Source organism: Pristiophorus japonicus, chromosome 23, assembly GCF_044704955.1.
Source record: "Pristiophorus japonicus isolate sPriJap1 chromosome 23, sPriJap1.hap1, whole genome shotgun sequence".
Taxonomy (NCBI): domain Eukaryota; kingdom Metazoa; phylum Chordata; class Chondrichthyes; family Pristiophoridae; genus Pristiophorus; species Pristiophorus japonicus.
This window is the reverse complement of record NC_091999.1, coordinates 14,092,878-14,111,518: the sequence shown is the minus strand read 5'-3', so window position 1 is coordinate 14,111,518 and position 18,641 is coordinate 14,092,878. Positions and strand designations below refer to the sequence as shown.

Here is an 18,641-nt window from a genome sequence, read left to right as displayed (position 1 = left end):
GAACCAAAAACACAAATTAACAATTCAACATAAAGGTAACTTTTGTCAAATCAAATCAAATTAATTAAAATTACAATTCTGTTCCTTCTTGAATGATGCACTCCAGTCTCTCTGGTGCTCACCTCTCATGGAAGGCCACGAGTCTACCGGTGGACACTGCATGCTCAATCTCCAGGGATACCCTGGCTCGACACATTGTTCACATGCCTGACACAAGACTCCCAAAGCAAGGCTCTACTCGGAACTGCTACACGGCAAGCAAGCCTCCAGTGGGCAGAGGAAACCTTTCATCGACACCCTCAAAGCCACCTTGATAAAATTCAACAACCCCCCGATACCTAGGAGTCCCTGTCAAAAGTCTGCCCTAAGTTGAGGAAGTGCATCCGGGAGGTCTCTGAGTACCTCGAGTCTCATCGCTGAGAGCATGCAGAAACCAAGCATAGGAGCATGCAGCAAACCAGTCCCATCCACCCTTTCGTTCAACGACTGGCTGTCCCACCTGTGACAGAGACTGTAATTCCCGTACTGGACTGTTTAGTCACCTAAGAACTCACCTTTAGAGTGTAAGCAAGTCTTCCTTGATTTCGACGGACTGGCTGTGATGATGATGATGTGTACCTAACCTGTGTTGTGCCTGTCCTGTGCATTTTTGGATTGGCTGTTTAGAGAGACGTTTACCCTGCATCTAAATTATGCTGTACTTGCCCCGGGAGTGTTTGATGGGAAAGTGTAGAGGGAGCTTCACTCTGTATCTAAACCTTACTGTACCTGCACTGGGAGTGTTTAATGGGACAGTGTGGAGGGAGCTTTACTCCGTAACTAACCGGTGCTGTACCTGACCTGGGAGTGTTTGATGCGTCACTGTAGATGGAGCTTTACTCGGTATCTAACATGTGCTGTACCTGCCACCAGTACGCTTGCAGCCTTCTGGAAGAGGTCGGCACCAGAGGGACTGGGGTGCATCATTGTCTCCAGCAACCAAATGTTAATTTGATTTAAGTTTACCGTCCAAAGTTTAATTGGTTTATTTTGTCGGTTATAGTGTCCCCTCCCCCCTTTAATCAGGGTGCATTTGATTTACAGATAAACAACAAAATAGTTGTGCTGTACCTGCCCTGTGATTTTTTTCTTGGGACAGTATAGAGGGAGCTTTATTATGTATCTAACCTGTGCTGTGCATGCCCTGGGAATACTTGCTGGGACAGTGTGCAGGGATCCTTACTGTGTATTTAATATGTGCTGTACCTGCCCTGGGAGTGTTTGATGGGTCAGCGTACAGCAAGCTTTAAATTGTAACTAACCCGTGCTGTACCTGCCCTGGGATACAGAGGCAGCTTTACTCTGCACATAAACCGTGCAGTATCTGGCCCACTCCTGCTCCTATTATTCATGGGCTTATGTACCCAGCATGCCCCGCGGGGGAGAATGTGCCGCTCCCAGACTACAGGAGCTCAGTGCGCAGACGCGGGTACTGGGGGTGTTTGGAGCATGCGCGACGCGTATAATGGCGGAGGGGATATGTTTTGGGAAGGCTCCTCAGAAGTGCTCTTTTCAGCGGGACGGAGCGGAGTAATGCACCAGCGCGGAGCCGGAGAGGCTTCATAAACAACCGGTGCCCGCCGCAAGCCCAGAATAGTAACCGGAATATCGGCGGTTGCAGCCTCCGGGCTTTCTCCCGGTCAAAGACCCAGACTAACGGCGGCCATCTTGATTCAGTGTGTACCACAGCGCATGCGTGGCTTTCTTGGTGCAGGTACAACGTGAGTGATGTCAGTGTCTGGAACTGAACCCTGACAGAGTCAGTACCTGCAGGGGAGGGGAACCAGTGAGTGCAGAACTGAACCCAGCCAGAGTCAGCACCTTCAAGGGAGGCGAACCAGTGAGTGTAGAACTGAACCCAGCCAGAGTCAGTACCTTCAGGGGAGGCGAACCAGTGAGTGTAGAACTGAACCCAGCCAGAGTCAGTACCTTCAGGGGAGGGGAACCAGTGAGTGTAGAACTGAACCCAGCCAGAGTCAGTACCTTCAGGGGAGGGGAACCAGTGAGTGTAGAACTGAACCCAGCCAGAGTCAGTACCTTCAGGGGAGGGGAACCAGTGAGTGTAGAACTGAACCCAGCCAGAGTCAGTACCTTCAGGGGAGGAGGGGAACCAGTGAGTGTCGAACTGAACTCAGCCAGAGTCAGTATCTTCAGGGGAGGGGAACCAGTGAGTGTCGAACTGAACCCAGCCAGAGTCAGTACCTTCAGGGGAGGAGGGGAACCAGTGAGTGTAGAACTGAACCCAGCCAGAGTCAGCACCGTTAGGGACCAGTGATTGATTGGTGCCGCGGCCCCGCCCCCCCGCCACTGATTGGCTTCCGCGACGTCACAATGCTTTCCATTATCCACTGCAGGGCAGGGAGCATGCACGGGTGCCATCTTACTGTAGGGAGCAGGAGCATCATGGGGACCAGTGACATGAATACATCAGAACATCAGAAATAGGAGATGAGTCGGCCCTTTGGCCCCTCGAGCCTGCCGCCATTCAATAAGATGATGGCTGCAGCATCTGGGGTGGTTCTCCTTGGAGCTGTGAAGGTGCAGGGCAGGTTTAACAGGTGTTCACAATCAGGAAGGCTTTACATTGAGTCAGGGAACAGAGTGGTTCTAGTCACACAATCAGAGAATGGTTATTGCACGGAAGGCCATTCGGCCCGTAGAACCCTTACCGGCTCCCAGCTAGTCCCACTGCCCTGCCCTTTTCCCCTCCTGCAAATGTTTTCTTTCAGATACTTATCCAACTTCCTTTTTTTTTTGAAAGCTGTGATTGGGTCTGCCTCCACCATCCTTTCAGGCCGTGCATTACGGATCCTAACCACTCGCTGCATAAAATAGATTTTTCTGATGTCACCTTTGGTTCTTTTGCCAATTACCTTAAATCCGTCTCCTCTGGTTCTCGACCCTTCCGCCAGTGGGAACAGTATCTCTCTATCTACTCTGTCCAGATCCCTCAAGATTTTGAACACTTCTCTGCTCCAAGGAGAACAACCCCAGCTTCTCCAGTCAATCCACGTAACTGAAGTCCCTCATCTAGTGAATCATTCTTGTCAATCTTTTCTGCACCCACTCTAAGGCCTTCACACCCTAATGTGCGGTGCCCAGAATTGGACACAATGCTCCAGTTGAGACCGAACCAGTGTTTTACAAAGGTTCATCATAACTTCCTTGCTTTTGTACTCTGTGATGCCCAGGATCCTGTAAGTTTTTTTAACTGCTTTCTCAACCTGTCCTGCCACCTTCAGCATTTTGTGCAAATATACCCGCAGGTCTCACTGTTCATGCACCCACTTTAGGATTGTACCCTTTAGTTTATATTGTCTCTCCTCATTCATTGAATCATGCTTCTCTAATTTTATTTCTTAACTCAGATTCACAGCCTCATTTTATTTCTTCCTCCAAGCCCCTCAACTTAATCTGGCAGCGTAATGTTGGCGAGTGGTGATTGATTGCCCTGGGAACCAACAGGAAGAGAGGTCAGAGGCTGGAGGGCCATGGGAGCAGCGTGTTCTGCAACCAATCGCGGTGCTTGAGGGGTGGAGCCTGAGTCGGCCTGTCAGGTGAGTCTGTGTGAACCCCTGTTAAACTATTCATCTTTTAAAAGTTAAATTGAGATTTCTTTTGTCTACAAAACAGTTCAACATTTGTCAGTATTTTGTTTTCCTGGAGTTCCTATTATGAGTTTCAGACACTTCAGTATCAAGTGCACCAGGTGTTTAAAGGTCATTCATTTCCCCTTTTCCATGTCGCTGTTAGTTCAAGGGACAGAGATTGATTTCCTCGCATTATGCATTCGTACTAGTTAAAGTAACATCCTTCCTGTTGGTAGTGAGTTACATTTTGTGCTGGGCGAGATGGCTGGTGGCATCAGCCTTTAAAATACGCATCCTCTTGTTCAAATCTCTCCAGGGTCTCGCCCTTCCCTATCTCTGTAACCTCCTCCAGCCCACCAACCCTCTTAATAGTTTGTTTTCTTTGGAACAGAGGAGGCTGAGGGAAGATCTTAATGAGGTGTATAAAATTATGAGGGGCCTAGATAGAGTGGAGAGGAAGGATCTATTTCCCTTCGCAGAGGGGTCAGCAACCAGCAGAACTTTTTAGCCAGTACGTAGCAAGCCCAACAAGGGAGGGGGAAGTTCTGGACTTCGTATTAGGGAGACTGAAGCTGGGCAGGTGGAAGGGTTATCGATGGGAAAGCATTTTGGTGCTAGTGATCGTAATTCAGTTAGATTTAGGGTAGTTATGGAAAAGGACAAAGATAGACCAGGAATAAAAGTTCTCAATTTGGGAAAAGCCAATTTTACTAAGCTGAGATGTGGTTTTGCCAAAGTGGACTGGAAACAGCTACTGGAAATGGTGAGAGATTGGGAAATGCTGGTGTTCAGAGGGACCTTGGTGTCCTTGTACACGAATCACTGAAAGTTAATATGCAGGTACAGCAAGCAATGAAGAAAGCAAATGGTATGTTGGCCTTTATTACAAGAGGATTTGAGTACAGGAGTAAAGCTGTCTTACTGCTATTATATAGGGCCCTGGTGAGACTACACCTGGAGTATTGTGTACAGTTTTGGCTGCTTACCTAAGGAAGGATGTACTTGCCATTGAAGATGGCAACAAAGGTTCACCAAACTGAATTCCTGGGATGGGAGGATTGTCGTAGGAGGCGAGATTGAGTAGACTAGGCATGTATTCTCTAGAGTTTAGAAGAATGAGAGATGATCTCATTGAAACATACAAAATTCTTACAAGGCTTGACAGGATAGATGCAGGGAGGATGTTTCCTCTGGCTGAGGAGTCTAGAACCAGGGGTCACAGTCTCAAAATAAGGGGTTGTCCATTTAGGACTGAGATGAGCAGAAACTTATTCACTCATTAATCTTTGTAATTCTCGAGCCCAGAGTGCTGTGGAGGCTCTGTCTTTGAGTATATTTAAGACAGAGATCGATAGATTTTTGTATATTAAGGGAATCAAGGGATATGGAATAGTGCAGGAAAGTGGAGTTGAGGTAGAAGATCAGCCATGATCTCATTGAATGGCAGAGCAGGCTCGAGGGGTCGAATGGCATACTTCTGCTCTGAAATCTTATGTTCTTATGTTGAAGTTAAATCAGTCTCAGAGCAGTGGGAGGCATTCAAGGAGGAGATAATGAGGGTTCAGAGGAAGTATGTTACCTTAAAGAAAAAGGGTGGGACTAATAAATCTAGAGCCCCCTGGATATCAACATAAGAAATAAGAGCAGGAGGAGGCCATAAGATCCCTCAAGCCTGCTCCACCATTCAATGAGATCATGGCTGATCATCGACCTCAACTCCACTTTCCTGCCTGATCTCCATATCCCTTGATTCACCTAGAGTCAAAAAATCTATCTATCTCAACCTTGAATAGACTGAGCATCCACAGCCCTCTGGGGAAGAGAATGCCAAAGATTCACAACCCTCTGAGTGAAGAAATTCCTCCTCATCTCTGTCTTAAATGTCCTGCCCCTTAGCCTGAGACTGTGCCCCCTAGTTCTAGACAGTCCAGCCAGGGCAATCAACCTCTCAGCATCTAACCTGTCAGTCCCCTTCAGAACTTTGTGTATTTCAATGAGATCACACCTCATTATTCTAAACTCGAGAGTGTATAGGCCCATTCTACACACTATCTCATCATCAGACAGCCCACTCATCCCAGGAATCAATCTTGTGAACCTTTGTTGCACCGTCTCCAAGGCAAGTGTTTCCTTCTTTAGATATGGAGAACAAAACTGTGCCCAGTCCTCCAGGTGTGGTCTCACCAAGGCCCTGTACAATAGTAGCAAGACCTCCTTACTCTTGTACTCCAAACCCTTGCAATAAAGGACAAACCATTTGCTTTCCTTATTGCTTGCATACCTGCATGCTCACTTTCTGTGTGTCTTGCACGAGGACACCCCAAATCTCTCTGAACACTGACGTTTAAAAGTTTCTCATAATTTAAAAGATATTCTGTTTTTCTGTTGTTCCTTCCAAAGTGAATAACCTCACATTTCCCTACATTATACTCCATCTGCCACCTTCCTGCCCACTCATATAGTCTATATATATCTTGCAGACTCTTGTGTTCTCACAGCTTACTGCCCCACCTAGTTTTGTATTTGGATACATTACACTCGATCCCTTCATCTAGGTCATTAATCATAAAATCATCGAAATTTACAGCATGGCAGGAGACCATTTCAGCCCACCGTGTCCGTGCCGGCCGACAAACATCTATCCAGCCTAATCCCACTCTCCAGCTCTCGGTCCGTAGCCCTGTAGGTGATGGCACTTTAAGTCCACATCCAAGTATTTTTTAAATGTGGTGAGGGTTTCTGTCTCTACCATCCTTTCAGGCAGTGAGTTCCAGATCCCCACAAACATCTGGGTGTAGAAATTTCCCTTTATATCTCCTTTAAACCAATCACTTTAAATCTGTGCCCCCTTGTTGTTGATCCCTCTGCCAAAGAAACAGGTCCTTCCTATCCACTCTATCCAGGCCCCGCATAATTTAATACACTTTCATCAGGTCTCCCCTCAGCGTCCTCTGTTCCAAAGAAAATGGACTCTGCATCTCCAATCTTTCCTCATAGCCAAAATTCTCCAGTCCAGGCAACATTCTTGTAAATCTCCTCTGTACCCTTTCCAGTACAATCACATCTTTCCTGTAATGTGGTGACCAGAACTGCACACAGTATTCCAACTGCAGCCTAACCAGTTCAAGATTAACCTCCTAGCTCTTGTATTCCATGCCTCGACTAATAAAGGCAAGTATTCCATATGCCTTCTTAACCATCTTATCTACCTGGCCTGCCAGCTTCAGGGATCTGTGGACCTACACTCCAAGGCCCCTTTGTTCCTCTACAATTTTCAGTGTTGCAGCATTTAATGTGTAATCCCTTGCCTTGTTAGACCTCCCCAAATGCATTACCTCACACTTATCCGGATTAAATTCCATTTGCCACTTTACTGCCCCCCCCCCCCTGACCAGTACATTGATATCTTCCTACAGTCTGCAGCTTTCTTCTTAATTCTCAACCACACAGCCTATTTTAGTGTCACCTTCAAACTTCTTAATCATACCCCCAACATTGAAGTCCAAGTCATTGATATATATACCACAAAAAACAAGGGACCCAGCATTGAGCCCTGCCTAACCCCACTGGAAACAGCCTTCCAGTCACAAAAACATCGAATGGCCCACTCCTGCAACGATTTTCTATGTTTCGATTACCCTACTTCCACAGCTCTCTGAGGCAGCAAATTCCATAGATTTACAACCCTTTGAGAGAAGACATTCCTCCTCATCTCAGTTTTAAATGGGTGGCCCCTTATTCTAAGATTATGCCCTTGACTTCGAGTCTCCCCCTTCAGTGGAAACATCCTCTCTGCATCCACCTTGTCCCGCCCCCTCATAATCTTATGCGTTTCGATAAGATCACCTCTCATTCTTCTGAATTCCAATGAGTAGAGGCGCAAACTACTCAACCTTTCCTCATAAGTCATCCCCCTCATCACCGAAACCTTCTTTGAACTGCCTCCAAAGCAAGTATATCCTTTCATAAACATGGATCAGGAAGGCCAAGATTCCATTCGCCTTCCTGATCACTTGCTGTCACTGAAAACTATCCTTTTGTGTTTCATGCACAAGTACCCCCCAGGTCCCGCTGTACTGCAGCACTTTGAAATCTTTCTCCATTTAAATAATAACTTGCTCTTTGATTTTTTTCTGCCAAAGTGCATGACCTCACACTTTCTAATATTATACTCCATCTGCCAAATTTTTTCCCATTCACTTAGCTTGTCTATGTCCTTTTGCAGATTTTATGTGGCCTCACACATTGCTTTTCCTCCCATCTTTGTATCGTCAGCAAACTTGGCAATGTTACACTCAGTCCTTTCTTCCAAGTCCTTTAATATAGAATGTAAATAGTTGGGGTCCCAGCACTGATCTCGGCAGCACCCCACTAGATACTGGTTGCCAACCAGAGAATGAACCATTTATCCAACTCTCTGTTTTCTGTTAGTTAGCCAATCCTCTATCCTTGCTGATATATTACCCCCAAACCCATGAACTTTTATCTTGTGCAGTAACCTTTTACGTGGCACCTTGTCAAATGCCTTCTGGAAGTCGAAATACACCACACTCACTGGTTCCCCTTTATCCATCCTGTTTGTTACATCCTCAAAGAATTCCAGCAAATTTGTCAAACATGCCTTCCCCTTCATAAATCCATGCTGACTCTGCCTGACCGAATTTTGCTTTTCCAAATATCCTGCTACTGCGTCTTTAATAATGAACTCCAACATTTTCCCAACGACAGATGTTCAGCTAACTGGTCTCGAGCTTCCTGCTTTTTTTCTGCCTCCTTTTTTAAATAAGGGCGTTACGCTTGCAGTTTTCCAATCGCTGGGACCTCCCCAGAATTCAGTGAATTTTGGTAAATTACAACCAATGCATCCACTGTCCCTGCTGCTGCTTCTCTTAAGACCCGAGGATGCCAGCCATCAGGTCCAGGGGATTTATCCGCCTTTAGTCCCATTATCTTACTGAGTACCACCTTCTTAGTGATTGTGTTAAGTTCCTCCCCTCTGTAGCCCCTTGACTGTTCACTGTTGGGATATTGTTAGTGTCCTTGACCGTAAAGACTGATAGAATATATTTGTTCAGTGTTTCTGCCATCTCCATGTTCCCCATTACTAATTCCCTGATCTCATCCTCTCAGGGACCAACATTGACTTGAGCAACTTTTTTCCTTTTTATATACCTATAGAAACTCTTACTGTCTGTTTTTATATTTTGTGCTAGTTTACTTTCATAGTCTATCTTCCATTTCTTAATCATTATTTTAGTCTTTCTCTGCTGGCTTTTAAAAGCTTCCCAGTCTTCTGTCCTCCCACTAGTTTTGGCCACTTTGTATGCCCTTGTTTTTAATTGGATACCGTCCTTTATTTCTTTAGTTAGCCACGGCTGGCTAGCTTTTCTTTTACACCCTTTCCTCATCACTGGAATATATTTTTCTTGAGAGTTATGCAATATCTCCTTAAATGTACACCATATTTCATCAACCGTCCGACACTTTAATCTATTTTCCCAGTCCACTTTACCCAACTCTGCCCTCATACCAACATAGTCTCCTTTATTTAAGATTAGTACGCTGGTTAGAGATCCAACCTTCTCACCCACCATCTGAATTTCAAATTCAGATCATGCTATGATCACTCATTCCAAGGGATCCTTTACTCGGAGATTGTTTATTAATCCTGTCTCATTACACAGGACCAGATCTAAGATAGCCTGCCCCCTGGTTGGTTCCGTTACATACTGCTGAAGGAACCCGTCCCTTATGCACCCTATGAACAACTCCTCAAGGCTACCCTGACCAATTTGATTTGTCCAATCAATATGGAGGTTAAAATCACCCATGATTATTGCTGTTCCCTTTTTACAAGCCCACACTATTTCCTGGTTTATGCGCTGACCAACAGAGTACCTATTGTTACGGGGCCTATAGACTACACCCACCAGTGACTTTTTCCCCTTATTGTTCCTTATCTCCACCCAAACTGTTTCAACATCCTTATCATTTGAGCCAATATCGTTTCTTACTATTGCAGTGATTCCATCCTTTATCAAAAGAGCTACTCCACCTCCTTTTCCTTTCTGTCTGTCCTTCCGGATTGTCCAGTACCGCTGAATATTTAATTCCCAGTCCTGGTCACCTTGCAACCACGTCTCTGTAATGGCTATCAGATCATACCCATTTGTATCTATTTGTGCCGTCAACTCATCTATTTTGTTACAAATGCTACGTGCATTTTGACAAAGTGCCGTTAAGTTTGTTTTTTTACACTTTTTTCCTGCTTGTTTCCTCTCTGCTTCAAACTCACTTTCTTTCTTTTTGCTTTCTAATTCCAGCTTTACTCCCTACTGAGTCTATTTTTAGGTTCCCATCCCCCTGCCAAGCTAGTTTAAACTCTCCCCAACAACACTAGCAAACCCCCCTCCCCCCTGCCGGCGAGGATATTGGTCCCGGCTCTGTTGAGGTGTAATCCCTCTGGTTGGCCCATGTCCCATCTCCCCCAGAAGCAGTCCCAGTGCCTCAGGAAACTAAAGCCCTCCCGCCTGCACCATCTCTCCAGACAGGCATTAATCTGCTCTATCCTCCTATTTCTGTAGTCACGAGCTCGTGACATCGGGAGTAATCCGGAGATTACTACCTTTTGAGGTCCTGCTTTTTAATCTCACTTCTAACTTCCTAAACTCTGCCTGCTGGAGAGGGGAGGGAGGGGAAACAGTGAGTTTGGAATTGAACACAGCTAGAGTTAGCGCCTTAACGGACGGGGCAGATGGGAGGGAGGGGAACCACTGAGTATACAACTGGACCCAGGCAGAGTCAGCACCATCAGGTGAGGAGCGGGAGGGGAACCAGTGAGTGTAGAACTGAACCCAGCCAGAGTCAGCACCTTCAGGGGAGGGGAACCAGTGAGTGTAGAACTGAACCCAGCCAGAGTCAGCACCTTCAGGGGAGGGGAACCAGTGAGTGTCGAACTGAACCCAGCCAGAGTCAGTCCCTTCAGGGGAGGAGATGGAGGGGAACCAGTGAGTGTAGAACTGAACCCGGCCAGTGTCAGCATCTTCAAGGGATGAGAGGGGAACCAGTGAGTGTAGAACTGATTCCAGCCCGAGACAGCACCTTAAGGGGCGGGGAGGGAGGGGAACCAGTGAGTGCAGAACTGAACCCAGCCAGAGTCAGCACCTTCAGGGGAGGGGAACCTGTGAGTGTAGAACTGAACCCAGCCAGAGTCAGCACCTTCAGGAGAGGAGATGGAGGGAAACCCGTGAGTGTCGAACTGAACCCGGCCAGTGTCAGCATCTTCAATGGAGGGGAACCTGTGAGTGTAGAACTGAACCCAGCCAGAGTCAGCACCTTCAGGGGAGGGGAACCAGTGAGTGTAGAACTGAACCCAGCCAGAGTCAGCACCTTCAGGGGAGGAGGTGGAGGGGAACCAGTGAGTGTAGAACTGAACCCAGCCAGAGTCAGCACCTTCAGGGGAGGGGAACCAGTGAGTGTAGAACTGGAACCAGTGAGTGTAGAACTGAACCCAGCTAGAGTCAGCACCTTCAAGGGAGGGGAACCATTAAGTGTAGAACTGAACCCAGCCAGAGTCAGCACCTTCAGGGGAGGGGAACCAGTGAGTGCAGAACTGAACCCATCCAGAGTCAGTCCCTTCAGGGAAGGAGATGGAGGGGAACCAGTGAGTGTAGAACTGGACCCAGCCAGAGTCAGTCCCTTCGGGGGCGGAGATGGAGGGAAACCCGTGAGTGTCGAACTGAACCCGGCCAGTGTCAGCATCTTCAAGGGATGAGAGGGGAACCAGTGAGTGTAGAACTGATTCGCGCCTGAGACGGCACCTTAAGGGGCGGGGAGGGAGGGGAACCAGTGAGTGCAGAACTGAAACCAGACAGATTCAGCATCTTCAGGGGAGGAAAGGAGAGGCAGTTGAGAGAAGGTTCATGAGGTTGATTCCGGTGATGAGAGGGTTGACTTATAAGGAAATATTGAGTCGGGATACATAGTTCATTCTCAGTTTGGCAATCAGTAACTAGTGGGTTGCCGCAGGGATCTGTGCTGGGACCCCAACTATTTACAATCTATATTAACGACTTGGAAGAAGGGACCAAGTGTAGTGTAGCCAAGTTTGTTGACTATACAAAGATGGGAGGAAAAGCAATGTGTGAGGAGGACACACAAATCTCCAAAACAACATTGACAAGCTAAGTGATTTGGCAAAAATTTGGCAGATGGAGTATAATGTTGGAAAGTGTGAGGTCATGCACTTTGGCAGAAAAAAAAATCACAGAGCAAGTTATTATTTAAATGGAGAAAGATTGCTAAGTGCTACTGTACAGCAGAACCTGGGGGTACTTGTGCATGAAACACAAACGATCAGTATGCAGATACAGCAAGTTATCAGGAAGGCTAATGGAATCTTGACCTTTATTACAAAGGGGATGGAATATAAAAGCTGGGAAGTCTTGCTACAGTTGGACAGGGTATTGGTGAGGCCACACTTGGAATACTGCGTGCAGTTTTGATTTCCATATTTACAAAAGGATATGCTTGCTTTGGAGGCAGTTCAAAGAAGGTTCACAAAGTTGATTCCGGAGATGAGGGGGTTGACTTATGAGGAAAGGTTGAATATGTTGGGCCTCTACTCATTGGAATTCAGAAGATAGAAAAGTGATCTTATCGAAACATATAAGATTATGAGGGGGCGTGACAAGGTGGATGCAGAGAGGATGTTTCACTGATGGGGGAGACTAGAACTAGAGGGCATCATCTTAGAATAAGGGGCCTCCATTTAAAACTGAGATTAGGAGAAATTTCTTCTCTGAGGGTTTTGGATGTGTGGAATTTACTGCCTCAGAGAGCTGTGGAAGCTGGGACATTGTCTAAATTAAATCAGAAATAGACACTTTCTTAAACAATAAGGGGTTATGGGGAGCGGGCAGGGAAGGGGACCTGAGTCTATGATCGGATCAGCCACGATCGTATTAAATGACGGAGCAGGTTCAATGGGCTGCATGGCCTACTGCTGCTCCTATATCTTGTGTTAACCAGTGAGTGCAGAACTGAAACCAGACAGAATCAGCATCTTCAGGGGAGCAAGTGAGTGTGGAACTGATCCCAGCCAGAGTCAGCACCTTCAGGGGAGGGGAACCAGTGAGTGTAGAACTGATCCCAGCCAGAGTCAGCACCTTCAGGGAAGGAGAGAGAGGTGAACCAGTGAGTGTAGAACTGAACCCAGCCAGAGTCAGCACCTTCAGTGGAGGGGAACCAGTGAGTGTAGAACTGACCCCAGCAAGAGTCAGTACCTTCAGGGGAGGAGAACCAGTGAGTGTAGAACTGAACCCAGCCAGAGTCAGTATCTTCAGGGGAGGGGAACCAGTGAGTGTACAAGTGAACCCAGCCAGAGTCCTGGCCTGCTTTGGACTGAGCACAAGAGAAGCAGCAGCAGCGGGCGGAGCTACAGCCATGCGCCAAAAAGTGTCGGCAGCTGCCCGTGTGTGCAGTGGAGTCCGAGTGTGTACACAGTAGCTCCTGGCCCTCCCAGCGCATCGTGGCTCCGGGCGACCCTCCCTGGCCGAAGGAACGACGCGATGTTCGCTGCCCCTAGCCCGGGCCGAGTGGCCTGCCTGCCTCGCCTCGCCGCTGCCTAAACTTGGGTCTCGCCTCGGCTCGCCGTCCCTCACCTCGCTGCTGCCCGAACTCGGGCCCCACCTTGCCTCCCCTCACCATCTTCACCTCGCCGCCACTGCTCTTACCTCGAGGCCTCCCTACCGGCCCGCCCAAACACCAGCTCCGCGATGGGGCCGCCCGACCATCTCTTCCCCGGCGGTGCGCCCCGCCCGAAATCTTCCCCTGCAACGCACCCTGCCGAAACTCTTCCCCGGCGGCGGGTCCCGCCCAAACTCTTCCCCGACAGCGGAGCGCTGCCTAAACTCTTCCCCGGCGGCGGAGCGCTGCCCAAACTCTTCCCCGGCGGCGCGCCCCGCCCCAACTCTTCAACCTTGAAAATGTAATGAGGCAGGCAGGGCTGTGTGTGCTGCTGGAGGGCTCGCAGTGCTCCGGAACGGATAGGTGCTGCAGTAGGTGAGGTAGGAACTTTTAATTTTTTATTTATTGATTGGTTTTTAATTTCTTTTTAAATTGCATTTATTGATTGAGTTATTGATCATTTATTATTGATGATGGTTCTTTATTTTTAAAAGTGAAGTGTTTAATGCTTTGGAAAATCCTCTAACTTCCCTTCCCTCCACAACCCCTCCCCAACCCGCCATCTCTGGCTACCAGCGCCTGATTTCTAAAGTGTCCACAAGGTTTTTCTGAGCGTACAAAAGTGGGCACTGACTCAGGCCTAAGTTAGTTTGGAGTAACTTTTTGCTGTCTAAACTTCCTCAACTGGCCAAAACTGAACGAACTGACTGAAAGTGGAACAAACTAAACATGGAGAATTGTGATTTATTGGATACTCCAAAACAATAGAAGCAACTCCTGTCGAAACTTGGCCCCTAGATGTGTCTATCCTGAATTTGTGTCTTGTACTGACAGTGATGAGTTTTGTTATCTCCTTTTACAGCGTATTAGAAGGGGAGATTTTCAGACAGGAAACACAAACATAAAAATCGCGTCAAGATCTGACGGAGTCAATCGATTCATCAGGACCTGAATCTCATCGGCCTTTGAAAGTGGAAGGAGAAATGTTTGTCTGTCCTGCCTGAGAGAAAATATTGCAAATATCAGTGTGACTGGAAAGGCACTGAGACACACACACACCCGAGTGAGTGTTCCAGTGCACTGCCTGTGGAAAGAGCTTTAACCAGTTACACAGCCTGAAGAAACATCGCACCATTCAACAGCGCGGAGAAACTGTAAACGTGTTGTGTGTGTGGGCGAGGCTTCAACTGATCATCCAACCATGGACAGTCACAAGGATACCCGCACCATGGAGAAACCGTGGAAATGTGGGGACTGTGGGAAGGGATTCAGATCGCCATCAGAACTGGAAACTCATCGACGCTTTCACACTGGGGAGAGGCCGTTCACCTGCTCTACGTGTTGGAAAGGATTCACTCAGTCATCCGACCTTGTAGTTCACCAGCGAGTTCACACTGAGGAGAGGCCGTTCACCTGCTCTGTGTGTAGTAAGGGATTCACTCAGTTATCCACCCTGCTGAGACACCAGCGAGTTCACAACTGACTGCAGGGGCAGAAATCTGCTGTTAATCACATCCTGACTGAACCATGTTCATTCTGACAATTGGGGTTTGTTTCTGCTGATAACTCCTGTAACTGGACTGGAGTTTAATATTTGGGATATAGACAAATAAATAAATAAATGAAGGGATGAAATCCCGCCTCTGGAGGGATGCAGGAGGCGGGAGGCTGATGTCCAGGTCACCTGGTCGGAGGCACACCTGCTCGCCAGGTATCGTCGTGTGTAACCCGGTTTCAAATGACTGAAAATGATGCTAATAAAACACACCAAACTATTTTCTAGTTAGATTGAGGTACAGTATTCAATTCCTCAATAAAACAAAATTTTAAAGAAAAGAATTCTTGAACATTCTTCCACGTTGGTGAAAAGTTTTTTCAGAAGTTTTGAAAGTTTCTTGTGGAGTTTTTAAAAAGTTTTCCCAAGTTATTTATAAGTTTCCCAAGTTGATTTAAAGTTTAAAATGAAAGTCAGTACTAAGCTACCTCCCTTGGTAGTATCCATGGGTGCTGCCAGTCCTCTGCAGCTGCACAAAGCCCTGGCTAGACCACACCTCGAGTACTGCGGGGAAGTAGAGGCCTGGTCGTCTCCGAAGGGGGCCCGAGTGCCTGGACACCATACACAGTTCCATCGTTAGAATGCCCATGTATAGTGCCAGGTTTAGAATCCCCGTGTACAGTTCCAGGGTTAGAATCCCCGTGTACAGTCCCAGGGTTAGAATCCCCATGTACAGTCCCAGGGTTAGAATCCCCATGTACAGTCCCAGGGTTAGAATCCCCATGTACAGTCCCAGGGTTAGAATCCCCATGTACAGTCCCAGGGTTAGAATCCCCATGTACAGTCCCAGGGTTAGAATCCCCATGTACAGTCCCAGGGTTAGAATCCCCATGTACAGTCCCAGGGTTAGAATCCCCATGTACAGTCCCAGGGCTAGAATCCCTCTGTGCAGTGCCAGGGTTAGAAACTGTCTGTGCAGTGCCAATGTTAGAATCCCCATGTACAGTCCCAGGGTTAGAATCCCCATGTACTCTCCCCCAGGTTTAGAATCCCCATGTACTCTCCCAGGGTTAGAATCCCCACGTACGGTCCCGGGGTTGGAATCGCAATGTACATTTGCAGAGTTGGAATCCTGTGACTGTACACAGTCGAAAAGAAAAATTGAGGCCTTGAATCTGAGTTGGGGAAAAAAAATCACCGAAACATAATTCAATTTCTATACTAAACTATTTGAAATCAAATCAAATGAATTGTTGCAACTAACACTATAGATATGTAAAGAGAAAAAGGTTAGTAAAGACAAACGTAGGTCCCCTGCAGTCAGAATCAGGGGAAGTCATAACGGGGAACAAAGAAATGGCGGACCAATTGAACAAGTACTTTGGTTCGGTATTCACGAAGGAGGACACGAACAACCTTCCGGTTATAAAAGGGTCTAGTAAGGAGGAGGAACTGAGGGAAATCCTTATTAGCCGGGAAATTGTGTTGCGGAAATTGATGGGATTGAAGGCCGATAAATCCCCAGGGCCTGATGGACTGCATCCCAGAGTACTTAAGGAGGTGGCCTTGGAAATAGTGGATGCGTTGACAGTCATTTTCCAACATTCCATTGACTCTGGATCAGTTCCTATGGAGTGGAGGGTAGCCAATGTAACCCCACTTTTTAAAAAAGGAGGGAGAGAGAAAACAGAATTATAGACCGGTCAGCCTGACATCGGTAGTGGGTAAAATGATGGAATCAATTATTAAGGATGTCATAGCAGTGCATTTGCAAAGAGGTGACATGATAGGTCCAAGTCAGCATGGATTTGTGAAAGGGAAATCATGCTTGACAAATCTTCTGGAATTTTTTGAGGATGTTTCCAGTAGAGTGGATAAGGGAGAACCAGTTGATGTGGTATATTTGGACTTTCAGAAGGCGTTCGACAAGGTCCCACACAAGAGATTGATGTGCAAAGTTAGAGCACATGGGATTGGGGGTAGTGTACTGACATGGATTGACAACTGGTTGTCAGACAGGAAGCAAAGAGTAGGAGTAAATGGGTACTTTTCAGAATGGCAGGCAGTGACTAGTGGGGTACCGCAAGGTTCTGTGCTGGGGCCCCAGCTGTTTACACTGTACATTAATGATTTAGATGAGGGGATTAAATGTAGTATCTCCAAATTTGCGGATGACACTAAGTTGGGTGGCAGTGTGAGCTGCGAGGAGGATGCTGTGAGGCTGCAGAGCGACTTGGATAGGTTAGGTGAGTGGGCAAATGCATGGCAGATGAAGTATAATGTGGATAAATGTGAGGTTATCCACTTTGGTGGTAAAAACAGAGAGACAGACTATTATCTGAATGGTGACAGATTAGGAAAAGGGGAGGTGCAAAGAGACCTGGGTGTCATGGTACATCAGTCATTGAAGGTTGGCATGCAGGTGCAGCAGGCGGTTAAGAAAGCAAATGGCATGTTGGCCTTCATAGCAAGGGGATTTAAGTACAGGGGCAGGGAGGTGTTGCTACAGTTGTACAGGGCATTGGTGAGGCCACACCTGGAGTATTGTGTACAGTTTTGGTCTCCTAACCTGAGGAAGGACATTCTTGCTATTGAGGGAGTGCAGCAAAGGTTCACCAGACTGATTCCCGGGATGGCGGGACTAACCTATCAAGAAAGACTGGATCAACTGGGCTTGTATTCACTGGAGTTCAGAAGAATGAGAGGGGACCTCATAGAAACATTTAAAATTCTGACGGGGTTAGACAGGTTAGATGCAGGAAGAATGTTCCCAATGTTGGGGAAGTCCAGAACCAGAGGTCACAGTCTAAGGATAAGGGGTAAGCCATTAGGACCGAGATGCGGAGGAACTTCTTCACCCAGAGAGTGGTGAACCTGTGGAATTCTCTACCACAGAAAGTTGTTGAGGCCAATTCACTAAATATATTCAAAAAGGAGTTAGATGAGGTCCTTACTACTAGGGGGATCAAGGGGTATGGCGAGAAAGCAGGAATGGGGTACTGAAGTTGAATGTTCAGCCATGAACTCATTGAATGGCGGTGCAGGCTAGAAGGGCCGAATGGCCTACTCCTGCACCTATTTTCTATGTTTCTATTTTCTATGTAACACGTTACTTTCATGTCAAATGGGAAACAACTGATGTGGGGGGAGTGCAGGACTGTTTGCGCCCGGTTACACAGCATGTCCCTTGCTTTCCACTCCAAATGCGCTTCTTTAGGTTCGCAGTCTCATTGACACATCCAACTGACTGGATGGACCTCGCCCTTTAAACCCCCTCAGAGAAATATCAGCATTTGATGTTTAGTTTGCCAAATCTTTATAAAAAACTGGTTAGGCCTCAGCTGGAGAATTGTGTTCAAGTTTGGGCTCCAAACTTTCGGAATTATGCCAAGCTTTTAGAGAAGGTGCAGAAGGAACGGTGCCATGGATGTGGGACTTCCGTGATGTGGAGAGCCTGGTGAAGTTTTCTCCGGCGAGCAGGGAAGGGTAAAAGGAGATTTGATGGAGATGTACAAAATTATGAATGACTTAGAAGATGGAGTAAATATGGAAAGTCTTTCCAGTGGCATTAAGGTAGGTAACCAGAGGAGTCAGACTTCCGATGATTGGCAAAATTACGAGAGGTGAGATGTGGGATCATTTGTTACCCAGCGAATTGTTATGATATGGAATGCACTGTCTGAAAGGGTGGTGGAAGCAGATTCAATAGTAACTTTCAAAAGGGAATTGGATAAATACTTGCCGGAAAAAATATACTGAGCTATGGGTAAAGAGCAGAGCAGTGAGATTCATTCAACAGCTCCACCAAAGGGCCGGCACAGACACGATGG

The 18,641-nt window shown here is 47.0% G+C and overlaps 1 protein-coding gene across 7 annotated transcripts in view; it reads left to right on the top strand.

Annotated features, from left to right (window-relative positions):
- The window catches only part of LOC139235632 (zinc finger protein 239-like), a 786,713-nt gene extending 771,606 nt beyond the window's left edge, over nt 1-15,107 (top strand). For 2 of the 7 annotated variants that reach the window (XM_070866685.1, XM_070866686.1), the window contains exon 2: nt 14,179-15,107. In XM_070866685.1, coding sequence (XP_070722786.1) covers nt 14,518-14,799 — 282 coding nt within the window. In that variant the 5' untranslated portion in view covers nt 14,179-14,517 and the 3' untranslated portion in view covers nt 14,800-15,107. Of the gene's footprint in view, nt 1-1,506; nt 1,761-3,407; nt 3,597-14,178 lie in introns of those variants that run through there. The other 5 variants (XM_070866684.1, XM_070866681.1, XM_070866680.1 and 2 more) reach the window with 5 other exon arrangements.
- Nucleotides 15,108-18,641: the final 3,534 nt, after the last annotated feature.